Source organism: Pelodiscus sinensis, unplaced genomic scaffold (genome assembly GCF_049634645.1).
Source record: "Pelodiscus sinensis isolate JC-2024 unplaced genomic scaffold, ASM4963464v1 ctg48, whole genome shotgun sequence".
NCBI lineage: Eukaryota > Metazoa > Chordata > Testudines > Trionychidae > Pelodiscus > Pelodiscus sinensis.
Genome location: NW_027466011.1, coordinates 93371 through 121075, shown reverse-complemented (window position 1 = coordinate 121075; position 27705 = coordinate 93371). Strand labels below are relative to the sequence as shown.

Below are 27705 nucleotides of genomic sequence, written 5' to 3'. Positions count from 1 at the left end.
TAAAGTGCTACCAGACCATTGGTTGTTTTCTCTAACACTGACAGTGGAAAGGAGAGTAAAAGGCATTCACTCCGGCGCGCACAGTTTCTCAGGCGACTGTTTAGGGTCCCTGCTTCACAAGAGCAAGTGACACAGACCTGTAAAAACACATACAAGTTCTGCTGGTTTGAAACTGTCACCGTGTGAGTGTCACCAACTCAAAGAGCAGAAGCCCCAGAACAAATTCACACCGGGCTTCAGGGGCTGTAGACAGAGGCATGTTCCAAAGAATTGCAGATGCGGGTTCATCCTACAACACGAGCATCACACCCAGGACTTGCTACTTGGGACTCAGAAGAGCCAGAACTCTACCGCGAAGCACAGATCCGGCCTCAATGCAATTGACCGGGTATTAGTGAGTCACACAGGAGTTAAAAAATTGTTTTAGATCTCGGCAACGCTCCAAAAACTTCTCTGAAAAGAATCTTCCCCTGCGCCCCGTAAGCCATTAACCGCTCTGTAAACTGTGTGTGACGTGATCATGCAAATAGTCCTCCTGGCACAGACTCGCTTCCCCCCCATGCAGCCGGCTTCCTCCCCACCCCCTAACCCAGCCAGACCGGACGACAGCAAGTGAGTCAGGGACACCCCAAAGAAACTCCTGCCCCTCGTCTCCACCCCACTGCACAGAATCCAGCACCCCCCTTCCCCCGTTACCCCTCTGTAATCTGGGACCTGGCCAGAAGCAATCAGGGCAATCAAGTTAATTGCTGGGTTTGCAGAGCCCAGTGAGCGCAGGCTGCTTGGGACACCTGGGGCCAGGTGAGCGGCCAGCGCAGACCGGCTCTGAAGAGGCCCCTCTGCAGGTCGTTGGGCGCAGGGAGCCGAGAGGCAGAGGGAGGGCAGAGGCTCTGGGAGGAGCAAGCCCAGCGGGTACCAGGAGGAAGAGCCGGAGGGGAGGACGCTGCAGGAAGCAGCCCAACACCCGCCTGCTCATTCCCACTTGGGGAGAAGCCTGGCCGGGGAAAGAAAGGGGGGTCCCAGGCTGGTTTGTGGGACCCCCGGGCCTGTGGAGTTTGGTCCCCCCCATTCCTCATGCTGGCTGGTGAGTGAGGAGCGCCACGAACAGCCTCATCCCACAGCCGCGTAACAAGGTGACTCCCCCCCCGCCCCGCTCGATGCCTGTGCTCAGCCCAGGAGCCGGGGCCCTCTGTGGACGCCCAGGGGAGCCCAGCACCGTGTCTCTCCCCGGCTGGCCGCAGGGCGGGCCCCAGTTGGGACGTGCAGCCCAGAGATCCGGTGGGCCCCACCCATTGGCGTTCATGGCACAAGAGCGCAGCGCCAGCACCAGGCAGAGCTGGGGGGGCAGTTTCCATGAGCTGCAGAAAAATGATGGGACAGGCAGCTGGTTCAGCCTCACACCGGTGTGTGTGTCCGGCAGAGCCCCGCCTGGGCCTGACACACGTTTAGCCCCACTGTCCTTGGGGATGGGTCCCGTGGGCTCAGCTGGCCCAGGGGCTGGCCTGGCCCCTCGACGTCCAACGAGAAATGGCCATGAGCTCAGAGTGCGGTTCAGTCCCTCGGCCGGCTCCATCCCATGGCAAAGGTGGCGATTAGCATGGAAGAGGCGGGGCTCAGCACACTGAAATTCCAGAAAGACCCGAGCGAAACCCTGCCCAGCGCCCTGATCGTCTGAAAAAAGTCTTCCGACGGAGAGCGTCCACCCGGCCAACGTGCATGGAGAAAGGGACCCGCTCTTCCGACAGAGAGCGCCCACGCAGCCAACGTGCATGGAGAAAGGGACCCGCTCTTCCGACGGAGAGCGCCCACGCAGCCAACGTGCATGGAGAAAGGGACCTGCTCTTCCAACGGAGAGCGCCCACGCAGCCAACGTGCATGGAGAAAGGGACCCGCTCTTCCGACGGAGAGCGCCCACGCAGCCAACGTGCATGGAGAAAGGGACCCGCTCTTCCGACGGAGAGCGCCCACGCAGCCAACGCGCCTGGAGAAAGGGACCCGCTCTTCCGACGGAGAGCGTCCACCCGGCCAACGTGCATGGAGAAAGGGACCCGCTCTTCCGACGGAGAGCGCCCACGCAGCCAACGTGCATGGAGAAAGGGATCTGCTCTTCCGACGGAGAGCGCCCACGCAGCCAACGTGCATGGAGAAAGGGACCCGCTCTTCCGACGGAGAGCGCCCACCCGGCCAACGCGCGCGGAGAAAGGGACCCGCTCTTCCGACGGAGAGCGCCCACGCAGCCAACGTGCATGGAGAAAGGGACCTGCTCTTCCGACGGAGAGCGCCCACCCGGCCAACGCGCGTGGAGAAAGGGACCTGCTCTTCCGACGGAGAGCGCCCACCCGGCCAACGCGCGTGGAGAAAGGGACCTGCTCTTCCGACGGAGAGCGCCCGAGCGCCCACCCGGCCAACGCGCGTGGAGAAAGGGACCTGCTCTTCCGACAGAGAGCGCCCGAGCGCCCACCCGGCCAACGTGCGTGGAGAAAGGGACCTGCTCTTCCCACGGAGAGCACCCACCCGGCCAACGCGCGTGGAGAATGGGACCTGCTCTTCCCACGGAGAGCGCCCACCCGGCCAACGCGCGTGGGGAAAGGGACCTGCTCTTCCCACGGAGAGCGCCCACCCGGCCAATGCGGCTGGAGAAAGGGACCTGCTCTTCCCACGGAGAGCGCCCACCCGGCCAACGCGCGTGAAGAAAGGGACCTGCTCTTCCCACGGAGAGCGTCCACCCGGCCAACGCGCCTGGAGAAAGGGACCTGCTCTTCCCACGGAGAGCGCCCACCCGGCCAACGCGCCTGGAGAAAGGACAACGCTCTCTCACAGGCCAGCTGTTATTGTTGTAGACAGAGCGGCCAGCAGGGCCCCTGGGCTTTTTCCTCTTCCCTCTTCTTTCCCAAGAACTCCCTCTTCCCCGCCCACACGCCTCTTTCCGGCAGAGCTCTTCCGCAAACGGGCTTCTTCCTCGTAGAAAGAGCTTTGCCAACGCCAGGAAACCCCTTGGCGCTTGCCATTTTTTTTTGGGAAGCCCACGCGTGCAGTGTGGACGTCTTTCAAGGTTTGTCGGAAAAATGGCCATTTTCCCGCCAAACCGCTGTACTGTGGACACACCATGGCGTGTCTTCCAGGGCCTGTCTCTGCCCACACGCTCTCGGAAGGGGCGGATGAGGGTTTTGTGGGGCCCAGGGCAGCACAATTTTGTGAGGCCCCTCCTTTGACATGGCGCATGCGTGCGTCCCCTTGAAGCGCAGGGTCCTCCGCTCACCCTGCCATATGTCCGCCGCTGCCTCTGGGCCCCTCCCCGGCACGTCTCCCCCAAACCAGTGCTCCCCCAAGCCTGTCTCTGCCCACAGCCCTGCAGCCGGCCCACGCCCAGGTGGACAGCAGCTGGGTTGCACTGACGCCCTGCGACTCCTGTCTCTCGATCCAAACTCGGCTCAGTGGGAACCCAACTGGGGCTCTCTGGCCATTCCCCAAACGCCGCGTCTCACAGTGAACTGAACAAGGAATTGGGACATGAAACTGCGGCGCGACCCGTGTGGCCTGGGCGTGTGCAGGGACCTGAAGCTGCCTTCAGCTGCCAAGGACAGCAGGAAAAGAGGCAGCAGCCGGAGCCCTGTTCAGTGAGGCCTGCGGGGCTCGTGTGTCCCTGCGGCCGCTAGGAAGCAACCGGCCCGTTGCCGACCGCGCTGCGCTGGACATGCTCAGCCGGGCCCTGGGGGCGTGTGGCCCTGCCCCGGCTCTGGGCTGGGCTGCGGGTGTGGACAGGGGCCAGCCCTGGCCAGGGCAATCCCAGCGCCCCAGGCGGGAGCGGCTCATGTCTCCCAGGGGCTCTGCCCCCCCGCCCGACTGCGGGAAGCCACCCGGGGAGATGGGGGCGCGTTTGCCCGACTCCAAACTGCAGCGTCACGTCTCCCCGGGGGGGCCCGGCCAGGACACTCGCTGCAGCCTCCGGCTGGGAGGGCGAATCCAGCAGCCCGGCTCCTTCTCCGGACCCCCAGGCCTGGGGCTGCCCTGCCCTGACCCCCCTTAGCCCCATACCCCGGGGGGGCCTCCTCCTTCACCCCGCCCCCACTGGCTGTCTCCTCCCACCTCCTGTTCCTAGGAACTGCTCGTCACCGGCTCTGTGGGCCGGGTGCCAGATCCTGTATCCTGCAGGCTGCCTACCCAGCCCAGCCCCATATAACCGGCCCTGGAGCAGGAGGAGGCTCAGACGCTTCCACCTCTGCAGGGCCCCACAGCCGCCTCCCCGGCCAGAGCCCAGCCCCGCACTCGGTGAGTGAACAACCCTGCAGGGGGTCAGGAGGTCTAGAGGAGAGGAGTGGGGTCTAGTGGTTAGAGCAGGGGGCTGGGAGTCAGGACTGACCATGTTACCCGACAGTGGGAGCAGAGGGCTCAGCTGACCCCACAGGGTGGCTCTGAGCCCTGGGGCAGGAGTTCCCAGCTGCTGGGCTCTTATCTGCGGGCTGCAAAGGTTCTCAGTGCAGAGCGGGATTTGGGGGGGCTGGGCCAGTCCATGCAGGAGGGAGGCTCCCAGCTGGGTCTGTCTGCTCTTTGCAAAGTGCCCCTCTCCCAGGGAACGGAGCAGGGGCTGCGCTGACAGAGCCACCGGGCGACTCTCAGCCTCCAGAGCTGGGCAGAGCGGGGCCAGCCCCCGACTGGCAGCCCTTGGGGGACATGCTGACTCCCCGGAGCCCAGCACCTGGGCTGCTCTGGCTGAGGGCCCTCCTGCTGAGGCTTGCCAAGGGTCCAAGGGAGTTAGGGGATCTCCTGTGGGATTTGGGCACCGGCCTCTGGAAGGTCCCCTCAAATCGCAGCTCAGGGCTCCAGCTGGCAGACACAGCAACTTCTGGGTTACAAGAGAGACTGGTGCATGCACTGGGAGAAGTTACAAAGTCGGGCCCTGGCACAGATGTTAAACTGGTCTGTAGTTTCCTGGGTTGTTCTTACTTCTCTGTTTATAGATGGGCACTAGATTTGCCCTTTTCCGGTCTTCTGGAATCTCTGCCAACTCCCATGACTTGTCAAATATGAGAGCTAAAGGCTCAGACACCCCCTCTCTTGGCTCCTGAAGTATGCGAGGTGCCTTTCATCCGGCCCTGGGGACCTGCAGACATTAACTTTTCTGAGTGATTTGTGAGAGAGAAGGCCCCTATCACTGAGGGTATGTCTACACTAATTCGAATTAGGAGGGTAGTGTAGACATACCCTGCGAAACTCTTTGCATTGGTGGTTGCAGCTGAGGATGTGAGGGAGATTCCCAAACCTGAGTCATTCTTTGTGAGGTGACACATCTGAGGAATTGTCCCAGAATGAGGTGTCAGTACTGGGGGCTTTGGACCAAATTGATAAATTGAACAGGAACAGTCCCTGGGACCAGGCGCCATTCACCTAAGACCAGGGAGGAATTTCAGGAGGGTGGGGGAGGGCGGCAGCCCTGCACTCTGGGACATGGCTTGCTTTTCATCCCGTTCCCAAGACACTAAGGATATGTCTACACTAGCTCGTTAGTTCAAGCTAGGTACACAAATGAGGGCAACCGGAGTTGCAAATGAAGCTGGGGATTTAAATATCCTGGGCTTCATTTGCATGTTCCCGGGCACCGCCATTTTTAAATCCCCCTTAGTCCAAACTAATTGCCCGCGGCTACACACGGCAGTTAAACATTAATTTGAACTAACTCCTTAGTTCGAATTAACTGTTACTCCTCATTCCATGAGGAGTAACAGTTAATTCGAACTAAGGAGTTGGTTCAAATTAACTTTGTAGTGTAGACATACCCCGTGTAGACTGGTCACGCCCGGCTGCAGGGGTGCCCCAGGAAGGAGCTCACAATGCAACGGGGCAGGCTCAGTGCTGTGGGGGCCAATAGGATCCAGTCTAGAATTGTTCTGATGGGGGGGGGGGGGAGGGGGAGAGCCGGCCTGGGTTCATTAGCATCTGGAGCAGAGATTTCCCATCATGCCGTGCTTCTCCCCTTTCGCTATCCCGGAGTTCAGTGCCGTCCCTGCTCCAGAAGAGCTGGTCTCCGCCTGTCTGCTAGTGGGGAGGTCACTCTGTGCATGCAGATGAGGCTGGGGTGTGTCCTTAATTAGTGTAGCTGGGTCTTCCCCAGCCTGTTCCCTGCTGTCTGTGATTCTAGCAGTGGCCTGGGGGGAGGGGAATGGTTTCCCTGAGTGTCACTGCCTGGGCCCCAAGTGCACAGGGCTGGCAGGTAACAGGCTGTTGGGCAGGGAGGTGTCCCTGGTCTCTGTGTGTCAGAGGCTGGGAATGGGCGACAAGGGAGGGATCACTAGATAATTATTTTCTCTCTCCACTTCCTCCTGGCACTGGCCCCTGTGGGCAGACAGGTCCCGGGGCTGGACGGGCCTTTGCTCTGACCCCATCTGGCTGGTCTGAAATTCTTACAAAACTAATCAAGACAAGTTGCTGGGGACTCGGTCCCTCAGTGGCTATTAGCGAGGATAGTCTGAGATGGAACCCCATGTACTGGGTGTCCCTAAATCTCGGACTGTGAGGTTTGGACCCGCTGCCAGACACTCTGGTCTGGGCCATGGTCAGAACCCAGGTGCTAGCTTGTGAGGGGGAAGGCCCTGCCTGCCCCGCTCCCCGAGAAATGAGTGTTCGGGGTGCAGGAGGGGACTGCCGGCCGGAGCGGGGAGCTGGGGTGAGGACTCTGGCCAGCAGGGCAGGCTTTGGCTGGGGAGGGGGGGTGAGGTGCAGGAGGGAGCTGCAGGTTTGTGGGGGCTTGGGGCTCGGGCAGGGAGTGGGGCTTGGAGTTGAAGTGGTTTCCATTCTACATAGTCATTAGAGTGTGGTTGAAAGCCTCTCTGCACCGTACGGCAGCTCTGAGGTTCCCGTCTCTCCCTGTGTCCACAGGACCCTCCAGCAGGCACCATGGGGCTGAGAGCCGCCTCCCTGCTGCTGCTGCTTGCCATGGCGCTGCTGCTGTTGAGAGCCTCCAATAGCCTAGAGCTGCACGTGAAGTTCCAGTGGCAGCATGTTGATCCCAGTACTACCCGTGGTGATGATCGCTACTGCAACAGGCGCATGCGCCACTTGATGGAAGACCTCAGGAAAGAGGACCCAAATCCAGGGAAAAAAGTCTGGAAGGAAAAGAACACCTTCATCCACGCACCCGATCACCAAATTGCAGCCATCTGCACTGACACGGGGGGCAAGGATTACATCACCAAAACCGGGAGGCACTTGCGCCTGAGCACCCAGGACTTCAAGGTCACTACCTGCACCTCGCATGGGGGGAAGCCCTTTAGTAACCCCAACTACCGGGCATCCAGTAGCTCCAGAAAAATCGTCATTGGCTGCGACCAGCAGAATCGCCCCACGCATCTCGAGGAGAGCTTGATTACCCAGAATTAGGCTGCTGCCTCCTGGCGCAAGGGAATTAGCTGAATCATCCAGTTAATTTTTCCTCCCTATGACATGCAATAGCCCCTTCTATATGACCGCTGACATCTCCTGCCCTAGTGCCCATTATACAGTATAGCCGCCCCTTCCCCACCCCCACCCTCTACTGCCCCCAAAGCCCATTTTACCTTTCTACCATTGTGCATTTGGTCTAATATTGGCAAATCCTTCCCTTCATTGGAATTCGCTGATATTTGTTGTGGGTTTCTTCATTTTCTGAATTATTTCCCCCTCTTGCTGCCGTCCTCTGGGCTCTCTGACCCGCATTAAACCTGCTCCTTGCAAAGCAGTGACCGTCTGGTTGTGTGATTGGGGATGGGCGGAAGGCTGGTCACTGGACGCTTACCGAGGGGGCTGGACCCAGGCTGGCCAGTTTCTACCTGCTGAAGCCACCCCCCCAGTGGTCACTCTGTAGTATAACTGTTCTCCGACCAGCCCCCTCCCCTTCCATGTGACGGAAAACAATCCCATTCTAGGCACTGCCTGTTTTCCTGGCACAGCCAAACACTGTCCCTGTTCGGAGACGAGGAAGCTGCATCCCAGCCTGGATGGCCCCAGCTCCTTCTGTTTGTGAGTTCTTGAACAAATGGACTCACACAGAGACACAAACGGCCGCGCAGACAGACAGGTGAACGCAATCTCCAAGACATAGTTATACTGATACGTTCGCAGAATAGACCAGGTCTCTGTCTACCCATTAACCTCATTTGTTTCTTCTCAACCCTAATTAAAATATTACCTGGCATAAGTCCCTATGACTTACCTGAACTGAGACAGCTTTGCTTCTCCTGCTGAAACCGTCATTTATCCATCCACTTCTGCCTTCTGCTCTTTGCTGGCAACACAACCGGCTCCTTCCGTTCTTCTCTTACCCATCTGCTTTCTTCTTGTGGCCTCGGGTGTTTGCTCCATAGCTCGTCTTGGGGGACATCTGAAACTAAAAATTCCCTCCGGACCCTCTGCTGCACCCTGCGAAGCAGAGTGTTCGCAGTGAGACTCACAAACCAGGTGTCCTGGTGCACACAACCTGTGAAATCTCTCCCCTGGCCACGGGCATGATTCCAGGATTAGCAAACCGGCCTTACTGAGCGGTAGAGTCGCATGGCTCCGGCTGCATTGCTAAACAAGGGAAAGGGATTGGAGCACACTCTGAGCACGTTCACAGGGAACAAGCACAGAACAAGCGCCCCTCGGTCTAGCAGAGAAAGGTCCAACGCCAGCCATTGACTGGAAGTTGAAGCGAGATCAATTCATACTGGAAATCGGGGGTCCATGTTTGATGGGGACAGTAATTCAGCTGGGGTAAAGGTGAGAGGAGCGAGAGAGACAAGGAAGAACACCAGGAGAGGGCAAGACGGGGGTATGTCTACAGTACAGCGCTATTTCAAATTAACTTAATTCGAAATAGTTTGTGTGTAGATGGGTTATTTCGAATTAGCTTAATTTGAATGAACTATTTTGAAATAGCGTTTTGCTATTTCAAACTAGCGCGTCCACACTGAGAGGACCCTGAACCGAAGTTAGGGCTGGCCGGAACCAATGCCGGCAGGGGCTGCTGCTGGAGGCTAACTGAGCTCCGTGCTTAAAGGGACCCGACCCCCACCCCGGACAGACAGTTCTCAGGGTTCCCCGCTTGCTTGTCTAATTCGATGGGGGACAGCAAAGCAGTCCTGGCTTGGAGTGCCCTGAGTGCCCGCACTCGGGACAACAAAGCACTCGGCCACATGGAGCCAGAACTGCCCCTGGGCACACTGGTGTGTGTCCTGGGGTCGTTGCCATCAGCCCGGCTGCACTTGCTGCAGGCTGCCATCCGGGGGTCCACTGGGGGGCTGTCAGGATCCAGGAGGCCCTGAGGGAGAGTGTCCACCCTGAGGAGCCTTCAGAGCCTCCCTGACCCTCCCCACCAGGGGCTCATGCCCCATTCCTCCCTCACATCCTTCCTCTCACCCCTCCCTAGCCCCCCTTCCTGGCCCCCCTTCCTGATGTCAAAAATGGAAACTGGGTTTATAGAACAAAACTGGGAGGGGGGAGGATGAACCTCTGGGGAGACTGGGAAGAGGAGGTAAGAGAGGGTGGGAGAGGGGAGGGGAAAACCTGGGAGGAGGGAGCTGGAAGGGGGAAGCAAGGGGAAGAAGGGGGAGAGGAAACTCAGGGCTCAGGGTTGGGGGTCTCCCTGGACCAACCTGACTTTCATTGCTAACCTGCTCCGGGGTTCGCATGTGGCCTTTGGTGGCCAGGCTGGCAGCTCTCCTGCCATAGACGGGCGTGTTCCTCCGTCTAGTGTGGAGATCATGGATGTTGGGGGCATCTCCCCAAACCTGAATAAGGTCCTTGATCTCCACCCTGGATAAGGAAGGCGCCCGCCTTCTCCAGCCCCTGTCAAGCTCCTGGGAGCTGGCAGACTGCTCCTGGGGAGTGGTGGAGGGCTGGCTGCCAGTGGCTTGCTGGCTTATGTTTTGAGGCCACTGTCTACCCCTTTAATGGCTCCAGAGCTGGGGGAGAGGAGAGTAAGTTTTCCTGGTTGTGCCCAGAGTGGCCACCAGGGCTCCCTGAGAAGGGCTGGAGTCCCCCTATTTCGAATTAAGTGTCTACACAGCACTGCATTCCAAATAGCTGTTTTGAATTTGGTGTTACTTGTAGAATGAGGTTTACCAAATTCGAAATAAGGGCTCCGCTAGTTTGAATTTATTTTAAAATAGCGGTTTGGTTGTGTAGTCGCTATTAAAGTTAATTCGAAATAACAGCTGTTATTTAGAATTAACTTTGTAGTGTAGATATGCCCTGAGGGAGTGTGTGGATGTGCACCACCACACACACACACACACACACACACACACACACACACACAGAAACAGTCCATAGATGTGGAAGCAAATATATTAAAGCAAGGGAAAGTTAACAAGGGACAATGCTTATGATATTTAATATAAAATCAAAGAAAAAAGAAAATTAACAGACCCTTGGAGTTCATGTATCATCGTCCTTTCTAACAGCTCAAGCTAGTAAACACACCAAAATGCATACGGCCAGTTCCCGACGTACGAACACACCAACTTACGACCATCCGTACTTACAACCAACTTCCCATTAACCCCATTATAACATTTTTTAGTTGAGAACCGTGTACATTAAGTTTTTTTGAACAGCGCAGGCAGCGTGTTTAAGGGAATTTCCGATTTATGACCAAATCGAGTAATGACAAGGTGTTCGGAACATAGCCCGTTCGTAAGCCGGGGACTGGCTCTATAATCCACACATAGTTCAGGTTTCAGATTCTAAAGAAATCTATGGGGCAACCAGAAATAGCCATGCTGTCCTTGCAAATAGTAACACAATATTTACTTGGTAAACAGAGGAGTTCTTTTCCCGAGAATTCAGCCACACAGACAATACTAATCAGGTTTATTTGCAATGCATTGGGGAGGGCTGGACAGTGGCTTCCAAAGAACTATCAACAGTACAAGTCTTATCTGAAGAAGGGGGCTGTGCCCACGAGAGCTCCTGGTACCATCTCCATGTGCTGTTAGTCTATAAAGTGTTAGTCCATAAAGCATTTGTTGTTTTTAAGTCTCACACATCGTTACATCAGCTACAATTAGTTTATTGGTTCTTTGCTCAAGAAGGGACGGGTCTTTGCACAAGGATATGGAGCCGCGGGGGGGCGGAGGGTCCGGGGTGAGATAAGGAAAGAGCGAGCAGAGACAACAAAGTTTAACAAAACAGCTTCTTGTAAACCTGTGAGAAGCCAGAGGGGGTTACAATTTTAACAAACTCAGCGAAAGTTTCAACAATGCTCGAAGTCTTGTATTGCCGCTGGGCTGCCTCCTTCGTCCGGCCCCGGGGCCGGGGCTCTGCATAGGAAAGCAAGGCTTTCTCCTAACATACGTCAGGGGGCAGCTGAGTTAGTCAGTACAGAAAAAACCAACCAATGGTCTGGTAGCACTTTGTAGACTAACGACACGCGTGGATCGTCTGAAGAAGTGGGCTGTGCCCACGACAGCTCATGACACCAGCTACATGTGTTGTTAGTCTGTAAAGTGCTACCAGACCATTGGTTGTTTTCTCTAACACTGACAGTGGATAGGAGAGTAAAAGGCATTCACTCCGGCGTACACAGTTTCTCTGGGGGCTGTTTAGGGTCCCTGCTTCACAAGAGCAAGTGACACAGACCTGTAAAAACAAATACAAGTTCTCCTGGTTTGAAACTTTCACCGTGTGAGTGTCACCAACTCAAAGAGCAGAAGCCCCAGAACAAATTTACACCGGGCTTCAGGGGCTGTAGACAGAGGCATGTTCCAAAGAATTGCAGATGCGGGTTCATGCTACAACATGAGCATCACACCCAGGACTTGCTACTTGGGACTCAGAAGAGCCAGAACTCTACCGTGTAGCACAGATCTGGCCTCAATGCAATTGACCGGGTATTAATGAGTCACACAGGAGTTAAAAAATTGTTTTAGATCTCGGCAACGCTCCAAAAACTTCTGTGAAAAGAATCTTCCCCTGTGCCCGGTAAGCCATTAACCGCTCTGTAAACTGTGTGTGACGTGATCATGCAAATAGTCCTCCTGGCACAGACTCGCTTCCCCCCCATGCAGCCGGCTTCCTCCCCACCCCCTAACCCAGCCAGACTGGACGACAGCAAGTGAGTCAGGGACACCCCAAAGAAACTCCTGCCCCTCGTCTCCACCCCACTGCACGGAATCCAGCACCTCCATTCCCCCGTTACCCCTCTGTAATCTGGGACCTGGCCAGAAGCAATCAGGACAATCAAGTTAATTGCTGGGTTTGCAGAGCCCAGTGAGCGCAGGCTGCCTGGGACACCTGGGGCCAGGTGAGGGGCCAGCGCAGACCGGCTCTGAAGAGGCCCCTCTGCAGGTTGTTGGGCGCAGGGAGCCGAGAGGCAGAGGGAGGGCAGAGGCTCTGGGAGGAGCAAGCCCAGCGGGTACCAGGAGGAAGAGCTGGAGGGGAGGACGCTGCAGGAAGCAGCCCAACACCCGCCTGCCCATTCCCGCTTGGGGAGCAGTCTGGCCGGGGAAAGAAAGGGGGGTCCCAAGCTGGTGCTGTGTGGGACCCCCAGGCCTGTGGAGTTTGGTCCCCCCCATTCCTCATGCTGGCTGGTGAGTGAGGAGCGCCACGAACAGCCTCGTCCCACAGCCGTGTAACAAGGTGACTCCCCCCCCCGCCCCGCTCGATGCATGTGCTCAGCCCAGGAGCCGGGGCCCTCTGTGGACGCCCAGGGGAGCCCAGCACCGTGTCTCTGCCCGGCTGGCCGCAGGACGGGCCCCAGTTGGGACGTGCAGCCCAGAGATCTGGCGGGCCCCACCCATTGGCGTTCATGGAACAAGAGCGCAGCGCCGGCACCAGGCAGAGCTTGGGGGGCAGTTTCCATGAGCTGCAGAAAAATGATGGGACGGGCAGCTGGTTCAGCCTCACACCGGTGTGTGTGTCCGGCAGAGCCCCGCCTGGGCCTGACACACGTTTAGCCCCAGTGTCCTTGGGGATGGGTCCCGTGGGCTCAGCTGGGCCCAGGGGCTGGCCTGGCCCCTCGGTGTCCAACGAAGAAAGTGCGGGTGGCCCCGGGCGTCCGTCTGGGGCATGCAGAGGCCCTGCTTACCGCTAATGCTAAATACCCTGTGGACCGTGTGGGAATGAAAGTGTTTAGCATCCCCGCCGGCAGCCGGGTCAGTAACCAGGAGAACTTGTTCTTGGGACAGTTACCCAAAAGACTTGTCCTAGGGTTTGTGGATAATGACGCCTTCAGCGGAAGTTACGCTAAAAACCCCTTTCATTTTAAACATGATATTAATTTTGTGGCCCTGTATGTGGACGGTGAACAGATACCAACCAAACCTCTGCAACCAGACTTTGAGGCCGGGCGCTGAGAGAGAGAATACATGAATCTGGTACAGACAGCAGGCAAACACATGAAAGATCGTTCTCTGTTAATTGACCGTGAGGAGTTTGCACGGGGTTACACCTTGTTTGCCTTCCATCTCTCTCCTGACCAGGAATGCGCCGACCACTATTCGCTGATTAAAATAGGGAACCTCAGAGCAGAAATACGCTTTGGGAAGGCTTCGACGGTCACCATCAATAGGATCGCGTATGGGGTTTGACAACGTCATAGAGATAAGTCAGAGGAGAAACGTTCTGTTTGATTCCATGTGAAGATGGACACGTGCAGCTCTCACGTGTCCTATCAACAGACCCTTATACAAAAGAGAATTTCTTGGATGTGTTCCCTTGTGATTGGCTCCCTGGTGGCAGGTTCTCAGAGACCCCTCGGTTTGGTGGTCAACACGCACCCTCACAACCAACCAGGTGAACACTGGCTTGCCTTGTATCTGGCGGAGCATACCCGCGGAGTCATAGGGTTTTGTGCTTTTTCACAATAACAGGTGACACAGCCCTGGAAAAAACACCCGTTAAACTCAAAGGCCGTGCGTACCCCGTCAACATTGGCATAACCGTCTAAAAGTAGGGGCCTACCTGTAGTTCTCCACCCTGTAAAGCATGCCGTATTTGTATATTTTCTTTGTAAGCGGTATACAGCAGCCACTGAATAGATGGGGTCAAATCTCTTTTTTTCTGCTGGTGGTAATTGTCTGGAGGGAGAAGAGCTACTGTGTTAGGCTCCAAAAACATAAACCAGTACATCGCCATGCAGACGGAGGCCAGCGTGATGTACTGGAAAGGATCGATATACAGGTTTATCTCGGTGAATTTACCAGGGCCTCTCTCTGCTACACCCCCCATCTCTGTCATTTTCATAATCTCTTTTCTATATAGAATACAAGCCTGTCTCAACATTTTAACATCCTGTTGACAGTAATACGTGAGCTCTTTCTGCAAGTCAAACGTCTCAGAGCTGTGGTCCCGAAACCAGTCGAGAAACTCTGCTTTTTCCCTGGGCATCATGCTGTCTACACCATAGTGTCCCACACCGGGCATAGGCCCCACGTAATTTTGGTTTTCTAAAATGTTAAAAAACTGTGGAAAATACCCTTTGCACCCTTCCAACCCCATCGCCTGCGGTAGCTTGCTAAGCTTCATGGGCAAGAAGTTTCAAGAGTCTATAAAACGAATGCCCAGGGCCTTAACTTTCACAAACAGTTTACTACCCTGAGTGATCAGTTCTAGGCACATCTTTTCCTTCAGTAGCTGTCTAACGACGAAGTACGTATGGTAACCTTTGGAATTGTGCTATGAATGTGTAGTCATGGAACTCTTTGCCAATAAAGGTCTTAACGAACATAGAAAGACACTCGCTACCCTTACATTCCCACGATTTTTCTGGCTTTAGGGCCATAGCAAAAATGTAATTGGAGTGTGCAACCCCGTCTCCTGTGTGCATTCAAATTCATAAAAATAATATACTTTTCTGAGGATTCGGGCTTTCTAAGGCTGTCCATGAAACAGAGATGACTGTCTACGTTGCCAACAAGCAAACCCTTACACTGCTTACAGCGCCGCCTTTACAGCGGTGCCGCTTGTCCACGTAAGACTGACACTCACACAAAGCTTTAGACAGTGATAGAAATGTAGCCGTGTTAGTCTGGGGTAGCTGAAGCAAAATGCAGGACAATGTAGCACTTTAAAGACTAACAAGATGGTTTATTAGATGATATTAGCTTTAGACAGGCATTCGACTTGTTTTTGACGTGCAGTCTGTGTGTCTGACTAAGAACTCTTTGGATCGACAAAATAGTCTACAGCTAGGACACCGCAGCGGCACGCCCACGCTGTCTGAGCACGCTCCACTCAAGCAGAGGCGGCAACGATACCTGCAAGAGTGGTCGTGCCTGTACACGGTGCGGCAAAACTCACAATCATTCTTCACTCCAAACAACTTTTTCACATCCAGAACCCCATAGTAATGCTCATCGTGCAACAGGATAAAATAAGTCTTGGGGTACACTGGGCCCCCGTTTTAAAAAAGCCCCAGCCGCCTTTCGCCGGATACAGCACCACCTGGATGTTAACTCCTAAACGCTGTTCAAACATCGCTACGTCGCTGACTGTAACCTTTTTTGGATCTGACCACCCCAGTTTCTCATGAAGCTTTCTCGCCCCCTCTAACAATTCGGCGTCCGTAGGTTTACGATCGGACAGGACGGCCAAGAGCCCGCCCACAAAACACAGATTGGTACCTGTGTAAGCCAGGTCTACTAAGCATGGTCTTTTTATGAATAATTTGACTACTAAGGATAGAATTTAACACTCTACGAGCGCCCCCACCCCTGTTTCTTACAACTGTCACAATGAGGCGCAATGTTCCATTGAGGTGTAACTCTCTATTACTCTGGAACAGCTTTGAGGTCTGGTTTAAAAAATCCTCAGCAGACAGCTCGTCCCTAGTTCTTCTGACCGAAAACAAGGGGTTAGTTAAATTACGGCTCTCTAAACGTAACTGGACATAATCATCAGGGCCTACCCCCGCGTGCTCCGGGTTTGTGAATGTGTGTGGTTTTGCGCACGTTCAGAACCCTTAGAGCGCGTGCTCCGGGTTTGTGAATGTGTGTGGTTTTGCGCACGTTCAGAACCCCTAGAGCGCGTGCTCCGGGTTTGTGAATGTGTGTGGTTTTGCGCACGTTCAGAACCCCTAGAGCGCATGCTCCGGGTTTGTGAATGTGTGTGGTTTTGGCTCACAGTTCTCAGGGCTTGGTGTGCCAGTGACCGCTGAGGAACTGGAGTTGTGTTTGTGTGGCTGCAACACCTCGGCATTGCAGGAGTTTTCAGTCCTTGGTTGTTTATTCACAACCCCTAAAGCGCGTGCTCCGGGTTTGTGAATGTGTGTGGTTTTGCACACGTTCAGAACCCCTAGAGCGCGTGCTCCGGGTTTGTGAATGTGTGTGGTTTTGCTCACGTTCAGAACCCCTAGAGCGCATGCTCCGGGTTTGTGAATGTGGGCGTTTTCACTCACAGTTTTCAGGGCTTGGTGTGGCAGTGGCCGCTGAGGAACTGGAGTTGTGTTTGTGTGGCTGCAACACCTCGGCATTGCAGGAGTTTTCAGTCCTTGGTTGTTTATTCACAACCCCTAGAGCGCATGCTCCGGGTTTGTGAATGTGTGTGGTTTTGCGCACGTTCAGAACCCCTAGAGCGCATGCTCCGGGTTTGTGAATGTGTGTGGTTTTGCGCACGTTCGGAAACCCAAGAGCGCGTGCTCCGGGTTTGTGAATGTGTGTGGTTTTGCACACGTTCAGAACCCCTAGAGCGCATGCTCCGGGTTTGTGAATGTGTGTGGTTTTGCGCACGTTCAGAACCCCAAGAGCGCGTGCTCCGGGTTTGTGAATGTGTGTGGTTTTGCGCACGTTCAGAACCCCTAGAGCGCATGCTCCGGGTTTGTGAATGTGTGTGGTTTTGCGCACGTTCAGAACCCCTAGAGCGCATGCTCCGGGTTTGTGAATGTGTGTGGTTTTGCGCACGTTCAGAACCCCTAGAGCGTGTGCTCCGGGTTTGTGAATGTGGGCGTTTTCGCTCACAGTTCTCAGGGCTTGGTGTGGCAGCGGCCGCTGAGGAACTGGAGTTGTGTTTGTGTGGCTGCAACACCTCGGCATTGCAGGAGTTTTCAGTCCTTGGTTGTTTATTCACAACCCCTAGAGCGCGTGCTCCGGGTTTGTGAATGTGTGTGGTTTTGCCCACGTTCAGAACCCCTAGAGCGCGTGCTCCGGGTTTGTGAATGTGGGCATTTTCACTCACAGTTCTCTCAGGGCATGGTGTGGCAGTGGCCGCTGAGGAACTGGAGTTGTGTTTGTGTGGCTGCAACATCTCGGCATTGCAGGAGTTTTCAATCCTTGGTTTTTTATTCACAACCCCTAGAGCGCCTGCTCCGGGTTTGTGAATGTGTGTGGTTTTGCACACGTTCAGAACCCCTAGAGCGCGTGCTCCGGGTTTGTGAATGTGGGCGTTTTCGCTCACAGTTCTCAGGGCTTGCTGTGGCAGTGACCACTGAGGAACTGGAGTTGTGGTTGCATGGTTGTTTTTTTACCAGAGTCTTTTGTTTTGTCCTCGGGTTTGACGTATGTGAGGTTCGGACCGCCCGGACGCTTCCTCTGCACTCGTGCGCTGGTTTGCGTTGTTAAGGGTCTCAAAGCAGATTCCTGGTTCTTTGGTGGTTCTGGAGGAGGTGTCCTTGTAGCTCTGACTACAGCATTGTCAGAAAAGTTGTCCATGCCTATGAGGTGTGGGAAAAACATTTTACAAAAAGCAAACCAACAAACAAAACCCCTGAACTTTACCATCTCTCACCCCCACACCTATGTATTTTACTTAAAACCTCATAGAACAACCAAACCGATAAGCAAAATATATTTACTGGGCTTCATCGATCCATCAGTCACTGATGCTGGGGAATTTTCTTTTTCAGCTGTCTCTTTCGAGCTTGTTTTCCCTCTGGTCTAAGGATCTCTCATGACTGTACTGTGGAGCAAACATTAATATAAAAACACATGAAACCCTCTTGTAAACTTTAAAATCATTAGGATGTTTTTCTATTTAAAAAGTTATAGCTTTAAAACAAAATAATCCATTTCAGGCTGTACAACAAACACCGGTTTTGAGTTTATTTCTACCACTTAAAAAAACCAAACAAACAAAAAACAACAAAAAACCCACAAAAAATTTTAAATACATCTCATTTTGCAGAATAAAAACCAAAAAACTGCTATTAAAACCCCTTGTTAGTTTAAACAAACCAAGTACTTTAAAAACCCTTCACCTATGCCTTGCACAGCCCCATCCCCTCCCTCCACACACATACACTAAATAGCAGCTTTATAAAACACACCAAACCAAGTTTGCAGCCAGACTTTTCAAAACCCACATGCATTTAACACATCACATTTTGCACAGAAAAAGCAACCCACCAAACACTCCATACCAGCAGTTTGCCAACATCTATTTTAAAAACACACCTGTGTCTGTCACAAACTCCATCACACACACACCTTCAAAAACTCCCCGCAACAGTTTTAAAACCATTTGCAACAATAATTTTTTAACAGCAGCGGTAGGTAACAAACTGATTTTTTTTAAATAACACCACTTATCTCTAGCATAAGCACCTGAATCACCCACAACTTATCCCCTACAGCCAGCTTTTTTTTTTTAAATAAAACCCCCCAAGTAAAAACACACCACATTTTCGTAACCATCCCAGATACCTTTAGCCTAACCCCACCACCTCCTCCCCCAACTCAGAATTGAACATTTATTTTGAAAACACATTTGGCACAGAAAGAGCAACCCCCCAAACACTCTATACCAGCAGTTTGCCAACATATAGTTTAAAAACCACACCTATGTTTAAAAACCACACAGACCCCCTCTCTCTCACACACAAACCCAGTAGCACCACATGTATTTAAAAGGCACATGTGTGTTTGGGCTTTTGGTTAGTTAGGATTACCCCCAAATGCCTCAAACCCATTTTAAAAACACATCACATTTTGCACAGTAAAAAACCTCTTAGTTTGAAACAAGCCAACAGTTTGCAACCAAATACTTTTTAAAAACACACCTATGTCTTGCACAGACCTCATCTCTCTCTCACACAAACTCACACACACACACACACACCCCACATACATTTAAAAGCCAATTGCAAAAAAAAGTTACCTTTCACTATGGAATAAAGTGTTGCAGGCACATGCTTGTTCTGTTCCCCCCCATGTGTGCTTGGGCCTTAAGGTTAAAGAATAAGCACAAATGTTTGTTAGTATTACCCAGGTTTTTTTTAAACAGTATTAAGCACAACTACAGTTAAAAATGGTTTTTACCTTGGCCTGGTGGTGAACTGCAGCTTAAAATGACTGGTTCCATGTTAAACAGATCACACTGCAATAAAGATAGCCATCATTATTTTACTGAGAGAGCATGGCCAAAGAGTGGCATTATAGAATATATATTTTCAAAGTTACAAACAGGGAACATACCTTCTCCTGTTGCAGTCCAGCAGCCATTTAAGAAAGTTTCTGTTGAAAAGGGCAGTTGCCACCATACCTAGGTTTTTTATACCCTCCTAACCTATTGTTTCAAACAACTTCAACATAGCTAGCAGGTGAATTTGATCACTGCAACTCTAACATAATAGATCCTTAAAGACTTAGGCACCCCTCCCTAGCATGGCCTTTCGTGATCTGGGGGGGGGGGGGGGGGAAGAATTAAGCTGTCTCCACACCTGAGTTGCTTTTGGCTACATTTTTTTTCTTTTAGTTAAAATACATTTGTTGTAGGGCTTTCTTACAGTATTAACAGTAAAAGCACCAATCCTTAATGTAGCTGTACCCATTTCCATGTGGGACCCTTTGCAGGTATCAATAAATGTCTTGGGGTTTGTTTTTTTAAACATGCTTCTTTCATGCTTAAGGCTATGCCCAGCGCCCTGGGCCCCCCCGGCACGTCTCCCCCTAACCAGTGCTCCCCCTCTCTCTGCCCAGCGCCCTGGGCCCCCCCGGCATGTCTCCCCCCAAACCAGTGCTCCCCCTCTCTCTGCCCAGCGCCCCGGGCCTCCCCCGGCACGTCTCCCCCCAAACCAGTGCTCCCCCTCTCTGCCCAGCGCCCCGGGCCTCCCCTGGCACATCTCCCCCCAAACCAGTGCTCCCCCTCTCTCTGCCCAGCGCCCCGGGCCTCCCCCGGCACGTCTCCCCCCAAACCAGTGCTCCCCCTCTCTCTGCCCAGCGCCCTGGGCCCCCCCGGCACGTCTCCCCCTAAACCAGTGCTCCCCCTCTCTCTGCCCAGCGCCCTGGGCCCCCCCGGCACGTCTCCCCCCAAACCAGTGCTCCCCCTGTCTCTGCCTAGCACCCCGGGCCCCCCCGGCACGTCTCCCCACAAACCAGTGCTCCCCCTGTCTCTGCCTAGCACCCCGGGCCCCCCCGGCACGTCTCCCCACAAACCAGTGCTCCCCCTGTCTCTGCCCAGCGCCCCGGGCCCCCCCGGCACGTCTCCCCCAAACCAGTGCTCCCCCTGTCTCTGCCCAGCGCCCTGCAGCCGGCCCACGCCCGGGCGCACAGCAGCCGGGTGGCACTGACGCCCTGCGACTCCCGTCTCTCCAGCCAGACTCTGCTCAGTGGGGATCCCCGCGGGGCTCGCTGGCCGCTCCCCAAACGCCGCGTCTCGGGGAACTGCACCAGGACGTGGGCGAGACCCGCGTGGCCGGGCGCGCAGGGGCCTGACTCTGCCGGCGGGGAAGGAGGCCGCGGCCGAGGGCCCGTGTGTCCCTGGGGGCGCTAGGAAGCAGCCGGCCCGTTGCCGACCGCGCTGCGCTGGACACGCTCAGCCGGGCCCTGGGGGCGTGTGGCTCTGCCCCGGCTCTGGGCTGGGCTGCGGGTGTGGACAGGGGCCAGCCCTGGGCTAGGGGCAATCCCAGCGCCCCAGGCGGGAGCGGCTCATGTCTCCCGGGGGCTCTGCCCCCCCCCCGACTGCGGGAAGCCACCTGGGGAGATGGGGGCGCGTTTGCCCGACTCCGAACCGCAGCGTCACGTCTCCCCGGGGGGGCCCGGCCAGGACACTCGCTGCAGCCTCCGGCTGGGAGGGCGAATCCAGCAGCCCGGCTCCTTCTCCGGACACCCAGGCCTGGGGCTGCCCCCCCTTTTAGCCCCAGGCCTTGGGGGGAGGCGTCCCCCAACCCCCACCTGGTTCGCTCCTCCGCCCCCAGTTCCTAGTTCTCTGGCTCTGCAGGCCGGGTGCCAGATCCTGTATCCTGCTGGCCGATGACCCGGCCCGGCCCCATATAACCGGCCCCGGAGCAGGAGGAGGCTCAGACGCTTCCGCCTCTGCAGGGCCCCACAGCCGCTTCTCCGGCCAGAGCCCAGCCCTGCACTTGGTGAGTGACCGACCCTGCGGGGGTCAGCGGGGTCCCCAATAGTCGCCGTGCGGGTCACCTGCTGCTCTCCTGAGAGATAGTGGCTAAAGCCGGAGCAGCTGGGAGCCAGGATGCCTGGGTCTGTCCCTGGCTCTGAGGAGGGAGTAGAGTCTAGTGGTTAGAGCAGGAGGCTGGGAGCCAGGAATCCTGGGTCTGTCCCTGGCTCTGGGAGGGCAGTGGGGTCTAGTGGTTAGAGCAGGAGGCTGGGAGCCAGGAATCCTGGGTCTGTCCCTGGCTCTGGAAGGGCAGTGGGGTCTAGTGGCTAGAGCAGGGGCTCAGGACAGATCATGTCACCTGGAAGAGGGAGCGGAGGGCTGGGCTGAGCCCTGGGGCAGGTGTTCCCAGCGGCTGGGCTCTTCCCCGCGGGCTGCAGAGGGTCTCAGCACTGGGCAGGTTGCCTGGGCCAGGCCTTAGGGGAGGGAGGCTCCAAGCTCAGGGTGTGTCACATCCGGCCGGCCTCATGTCCGTGAGGACATGCTACCTCCGAGCAGAGCCCAGGCCATGCCGAGGAGCGGTGGGTTTCACTGACTCTGGGGAGTCGTCGTGGGGAGAGAGCAGCGAGGGAGCCTCCGCGCTGGCAAGAACGATTTCGAAATGAGCGTGAGTCCACGAGGGGAGCAAGAGTTCAGCTTTCTAAACTACCAGCCTGTTTCCTTGAAGCAGTGGCCTTGGGAGTGTGGCTGCTTCCTTTATTACATTGAAATAAGTCCCTAGTGCAGACCAGTTAGGGGGATAGGACAGAGGGCAATATAATCATGAGTGCTGTGGAGACAGTGAATACGGAAAAGTTCTTTATTTATTCCCACAATATAAGAACAGGGGTTGGCAAAGGGAATGAACAGGCAGCAGGTTTAAAGCAAACCAAAGGAGGTTTTTCTTCACCCAGCGCACAGTCAACCTGTGGAACTCCTCGCCAGAGGATGTGGTGAAGTCCAGGACTTTAACAGGGTTCAAAGAAGAGCTAGACGGATTCATGGTGGTTAGGTCCCTCGATGCTCATTAGCCAGGATGGGAAGGGTTGGTGGCCCTGGCCTCTGTTTGTGTGGAGGTGAGTAGCAGGGGAGGGATGATGCGGGGATCCCCTGTTGTGTTCCCTCCCTCTGGGGCCCCCGGCAGACAGGCCCCTGGGCTGGACGGGCCGTTGGTCTCACCCAGTCTGGCCGCTCTGCCAAGGCGAGTTGCTGTGGTTCGGCCCCTCACGGCGACAGGCTGGGGTGGCCCAATAAGAGACCCCAGGCGCTGGGCGTCCCTAAATCTCGGACCGTGAGAACCCGGAACTGGACGACTCTCGTGTTTCAGGCTGTAACTGCCCCAGTCAGGACTCGCTGCCGGACGCTCCGGGCCGGGCCGTGGTCAGAAGCCAGGTGCTAGCCCGTGGGGGAGCGGGGGCCGCCTGCCTGCTCCCCGAGAAATGAGGGTTCAGGGAGTAGGAGGGGGCTGCCGGCCGGAGCGGGGAGGTGGGGTGAGGACTCTGGCCGGCAGGGCAGGCTCTGGTTGGGGGGGGGTGAGGACTCTGGCCGGCAGGGCAGGCTCTGGTTGGGGAGGGGTGAGGACTCTGGCCGGCAGGGCAGGCTCTGGTTGGGGGGGGGGGGGTGAGGACTCTGGCCGGCAGGGCAGGCTCTGGTTGGGGGGGGGGGGGGTGAGGACTCTGGCCGGCAGGGCAGGCTCTGGTTGGGGGGGGGGGGTGAGGACTCTGGCCGGCAGGGCAGGCTCTGGTTGGGGGGGGGGGGTGAGGACTCTGGCCGGCAGGGCAGGCTCTGGTTGGGGGGGGTGAGGTGGAGGAGGGAGCTGCAGGCGTCTGGGGTCTCAGGGCTCAGGCAGGGGCTTGGGGCTGGCGCGGTTTCCATTCCACACCGTGCGGCTCAGAGCAGGCCCGGCCTTTGGGCAAAGCCAACGTGGCGGTTCCCTTGAGCCCCGCGCTGCCCAGCTCCCGGCCCCACCCCGAGCCGCTCCGCACGGCCTGGGGCCCTGCAAACTCTGGCCCGGCCTGGTTCAATGGCTCCCCGCAGCCCCAGAGTCCCCACAGCAGCTCTGAGGTCTCTCCCTGTGTCACAGGACCCTCCGGCAGACGCCATGGGGCTGAGAGCCGCCCCCCTGCTGCTGCTGACGGCGCTGCTGCTCGCGGGAGCCTCCGCCGGCCGAGAGCGGGACCCAGACCGGTACAAGCACTTCCTGAACCAGCACTACGATCCCAGTCCAACGGGTCATAACGCCAGGTACTGCAACCGCAAGATGCGCAGCATAAACGGCCTGCGAAAACCGGACGCCAGACCGGGGCCCAAAGACTGCAAGGAGACCAACACCTTCATCCACGACAACATCAACAGCATCAAAGCCGTGTGCACCCCCCATGGGGGCGAGGACTACGTCACCCCAGCCGGGCAGCGCATGCGCCGCAGCCGGGGACCACTCTCGGTCACCACCTGCACGTTAAGCGGAGGATCCCCCCCCAACAACTGCGAGTACAGGGCGACCCACGGCGCCCGGACCATCGTCATCGCCTGTGACGGGCAGGGCCGGCCCGAGCACTTCGACGAGAACTGGATCGTAGCAGCATAAAGGAGGCGCCGCCCGAGCCCCAGAGTGAGCCCTCGGGCGGCAGAACGGGCACCGCGCCCAGAGGTTTCCTCCTAGGACACAGAACAGCCCCCCCTGTAGGACTGCTGCCCTAGGGCCCAGTACGCAGTATAGAAGCCCCTCCCCCTCCCACCCTCTGCTGCCCCCTAGTGCCCATTATACAGTATAGCCGCCCCTACCCCCCACCCTCTGCTGCCCCCTAGTGCCCATTATACAGTATAGCCGCCCCTTCCCCGCCCACCCTCTGCTGCCCCCTAGTGCCCATTATACAGTATAGCCGCCCCTTCCCTCACCCACCCTCTGCTGCCCCCTAGTGCCCATTATACAGTATAGCCGCCCCTCCCCGCCCCATCCTCTGCCCCCCTAGTGCCCATTATACAGTATAGCCGCCCCTCCCCAACCCACCCTCTGCTGCCCCCTAGTGCCCATTATACAGTATAGCCGCCCCTTCCCCACCCACCCTCTGCTGCCCCCTAGTGCCCATTATACAGTATAGCCGCCCCTTCCCCACCCACCCTCTGCTGCCCCCTAGTGCCCATTATACAGTATAGCCGCCCCTTCCCCACCCACCCTCTGCTGCCCCCTAGTGCCCATTATACAGTATAGCCGCCCCTCCCCAACCCACCCTCTGCTGCCCCCTAGTGCCCATTATACAGTATAGCCGCCCCTTCCCCGCCCACCCTCTGCTGCCCCCTAGTGCCCATTATACAGTATAGCCGCCCCTTCCCCGCCCACCCTCTGCTGCCCCCTAGTGCCCATTATACAGTATAGCCGCCCCTCCCCAACCCACCCTCTGCTGCCCCCTAGTGCCCATTATACAGTATAGCCGCCCCTCCCCACCCCACCCTCTGCTGCCCCCTAGTGCCCATTATACAGTATAGCCGCCCCTCCCCCGCTCCACCCTCTGCTGCCCCCTAGTGCCCATTATACAGTATAGCCGCCCCTCCCCCGCTCCACCCTCTGCTGCCCCTAGTGCCCATTATACAGTATAGCCGCCCCTCCCCCGCTCCACCCTCTGCTGCCCCCTAGTGCCCATTATACAGTATAGCCGCCCCTTCCCCACCCACCCTCTGCTGCCCCCTAGTGCCCATTATACAGTATAGCCGCCCCTTCCCCACCCACCCTCTGCTGCCCCCTAGTGCCCATTATACAGTATAGCCGCCCCTTCCCCACCCACCCTCTGCGGCCCCCTAGTGCCCATTATACAGTATAGCCGCCCCTTCCCCACCCACCCTCTGCGGCCCCCTAGTGCCCATTATACAGTATAGCCGCCCCTCCCCCACCCACCCTCTGCTGCCCCCTAGTGCCCATTATACAGTATAGCCGCCCCTTCCCCACCCTCTGCTGCCCCCAGTGCCCATTATACAGTATAGCCGCCCCTTCCCCACCCTCTGCTGCCCCCTAGTGCCCATTATACAGTATAGCCGCCCCTTCCCCGCCCTACCCTCTGCTGCCCCCTAGTGCCCATTATACAGTATAGCCGCCCCTTCCCCCCACCCTCTGCTGCCCCCTAGTGCCCATTATACAGTATAGCCGCCCCTTCCCCGCCCACCCTCTGCTGCCCCCTAGTGCCCATTATACAGTATAGCCGCCCCTTCCCCACCCACCCTCTGCTGCCCCCTAGTGCCCATTATACAGTATAGCCGCCCCTTCCCCACCCACCCTCTGCTGCCCTCTAGTGCCCATTATACAGTATAGCCGCCCCTTCCCCACCCCACCCTCTGCTGCCCCCTAGTGCCCATTATACAGTATAGCCGCCCCTTCCCCACCCACCCTCTGCTGCCCCCTAGTGCCCATTATACAGTATAGCCGCCCCTTCCCCGCCCACCCTCTGCTGCCCCCTAGTGCCCATTATACAGTATAGCCCCCCTCCCCAACCCACCCTCTGCTGCCCTCTAGTGCCCATTATACAGTATAGCCGCCCCTTCCCCACCCACCCTCTGCTGCCCCCTAGTGCCCATTATACAGTATAGCCGCCCCTTCCCCGCCCACCCTCTGCTGCCCCCTAGTGCCCATTATACAGTATAGCCCCCCCTCCCCAACCCACCCTCTGCTGCCCCCTAGTGCCATTATACAGTATAGCCGCCCCTCCCCCTCCCACCCTCTGCTGCCCCCTAGTGCCCATTATACAGTATAGCCGCCCCTTCCCCACCCACCCTCTGCTGCCCCCTAGTGCCCATTATACAGTATAGCCGCCCCTCCCCCACCCTCTGCTGCCCCCTAGTGCCCATTATACAGTATAGCGGCCCCTTCCCACCCACCCTCTGCTGCAGCTAAACCCCATTTTACCTTTCTACCATTGTGGACTTGGTCTAATATTGGCAAATCCTTCCCTTCATTGGAATTCGCTGATATTTGTTGTGGGTTTCTTCATTTTCTGAATTATTTCCCCCTCTTGCTCCCGTCCTCTGGGCTCTCTAACCCGCATTAAACCTGCTCCTTGCAAAGCAGTGACCATCTGGTTGTGTGATTGGGGATGGGCGGAAGGCTGGTCACTGGACGCTTACCGAGGGGGCTGGAACCAGGCTGGCCACTCTCCTCCAGGGGGGCCGCCCCCAGTGGTCAGGCTGCGGTATAAGTGTTCTCTGAACCGCCCCCTCCTTTCCGTGTGACGGGGAACAATCCCATTCTGGGCACTGCCCGTTCTCCTGGCACAGCCAAGCCCTGCCCCTGTTAGGAGAAGAGGAAGCTGCATCCCAGCCTGATGGTCCCAGCTCCTCCTGTTGCAAGTTCTGGAGCAAATGGACTCACACAGAGACACAAACGGCCGTGAGACAGACAGGTGAACACAATCTCCAAGACATAGTTATACTGATACGTTCGCAGAATAGACCAGGTCTCCGTCTACCCGTTTGTTTCTTCTCAACCCCTAATTAAAATATTACCTGGCATAAGTCCCTATGACTTACCTGAACTGAGACAGCTTTGCTTCTCCTGCTGAAACCGTCATTTATCCATCCACTTCTGCCTTCTGCTCTTTGCTGGCAACACAACCGGCTCCTTCTGTTCTTCTCTTACCCATCTGCTTTCTTCTTGTGGCCTTGGCTGTTTGCTCCATAGCTTGTCTTGGGGGACACCTGAAACTAAAAATTCCCTCCTGACCCTCTGCTGCACCCTGCGAAGCAGAGTATTTACAGTAAGACTCACAAACCAGGTGAAGAAATCTATGGGGCAACCAGAAATAGCCAGGCTGTCCTTGCAAATAGTAACACAATATTTACTTGGGAAGCAGAGGAGTTCTTTTCCCGAGTATTCAGCCACACAGACGATACTAATCAGGTTTATTTGCAATGCATTGGGGAGGGCTGGACAGCAGCTTCCAAAGAACTATCAACAGTACAAGTCTTATCTGAAGAAGGGGGCTGTGCCCACGACAGCTCCTGGTACCATCTCCATGTGCTGTTAGTCTATAAAGTGTTAGTCCATAAAGCATTTGTTGTTTTTAAGTCTCACACATCGTTATACCAGCTACAATTAGTTTATTGGTTCTTTGCTCAAGAAGGGACGGGTCTTTGCACAAGGATATGGAGCCGCGGGGGGGCGGAGGGTCCGGGGTGAGATAAGGAAAGAGCGAGCAGAGACAACAAGGTTTAACAAAACAGCTTCTTGTAAACCTGTGAGAATCCAGAGGGGGTTACAATTTTAACAAACTCAGCGAAAGTTTCAACAATGCTCGAAGTCTTGTATTGCCGCTGGGCTGCCTCCTTCGTCCAGCCCCGGGGCTCTGCATAGGAAAGCAAGGCTTTCTCCTAACGTACGTCAGGGGGCAGCTGAGTTAGTCTGTACAGAAAAAACCAACCAATGGTCTGGTAGCACTTTGTAGACTAACAACACGCGTGGAT

General features: G+C 56.1%; 3 protein-coding genes and 1 long non-coding RNA gene across 9 annotated transcripts in view; 3 read left to right on the top strand and 1 right to left on the bottom strand.

Annotated features, from left to right (window-relative positions):
- The first annotated feature begins 545 nt into the window (after nucleotides 1-545).
- Nucleotides 546-26313, top strand: LOC102450211 (angiogenin-2-like). Of its 4 annotated transcripts, none has more exons than XR_012900242.1 (2): nucleotides 546-4269; nucleotides 6874-7711. XR_012900242.1 is itself a non-coding variant. In XM_075918144.1 (2 exons), the coding sequence occupies exon 2, from the start codon at nucleotides 23360-23362 to the stop codon at nucleotides 23843-23845; it is 486 nt and encodes a 161-aa protein (XP_075774259.1). In that variant the 5' UTR covers nucleotides 4169-4269; nucleotides 23342-23359; the 3' UTR covers nucleotides 23846-26313. The 4 variants fall into 4 exon arrangements, 3 of the variants coding, with proteins under 3 accessions (XP_075774259.1, XP_075774260.1, XP_075774258.1); XM_075918144.1 differs by lacking the exon at nucleotides 6874-7711 and adding an exon at nucleotides 23342-26313 and having other exon boundaries at nucleotides 4169-4269; XM_075918145.1 differs by lacking the exons at nucleotides 546-4269; nucleotides 6874-7711 and adding exons at nucleotides 21109-21247; nucleotides 23342-26313.
- LOC142825930 (angiogenin-2-like) lies at nucleotides 6892-7374 on the top strand. Its single transcript, XM_075918148.1, has one exon. The coding sequence runs from the start codon at nucleotides 6892-6894 to the stop codon at nucleotides 7372-7374; it is 483 nt and encodes a 160-aa protein (XP_075774263.1).
- The window catches only part of LOC142825927 (ribonuclease pancreatic-like), a 42659-nt gene continuing 26591 nt past the window's right edge, over nucleotides 11638-27705 (top strand). Inside the window, exon 1 of the mRNA XM_075918146.1 lies at nucleotides 11638-12542. Within this exon, the coding sequence (XP_075774261.1) occupies nucleotides 12533-12542 (10 nt within the window). The 5' untranslated portion in view covers nucleotides 11638-12532. The remainder of the gene's footprint in view (nucleotides 12543-27705) is intronic.
- Nucleotides 16615-27705, bottom strand: part of LOC142825928 (uncharacterized) — a 31982-nt gene continuing 20891 nt past the window's right edge. Inside the window, exons 1-4 of one of the 3 annotated variants that reach the window (XR_012900244.1) lie at nucleotides 19203-19900; nucleotides 19042-19107; nucleotides 17741-17844; nucleotides 16615-17599 (exon numbers count right to left, since the gene is read on the bottom strand). This is a non-coding gene — a long non-coding RNA (uncharacterized LOC142825928). Of the gene's footprint in view, nucleotides 17845-19041; nucleotides 19108-19202; nucleotides 19901-27705 lie in introns of those variants that run through there. The other 2 variants (XR_012900243.1, XR_012900245.1) reach the window with 2 other exon arrangements.

What these genes read in the sequence shown, in the direction of transcription:
- LOC142825930 (XM_075918148.1), top strand. Translation starts at nt 6,892, where the DNA reads ATGGGGCTGAGAGCCGCCTCCCTGCTGCTGCTGCTTGCCATGGCGCTG.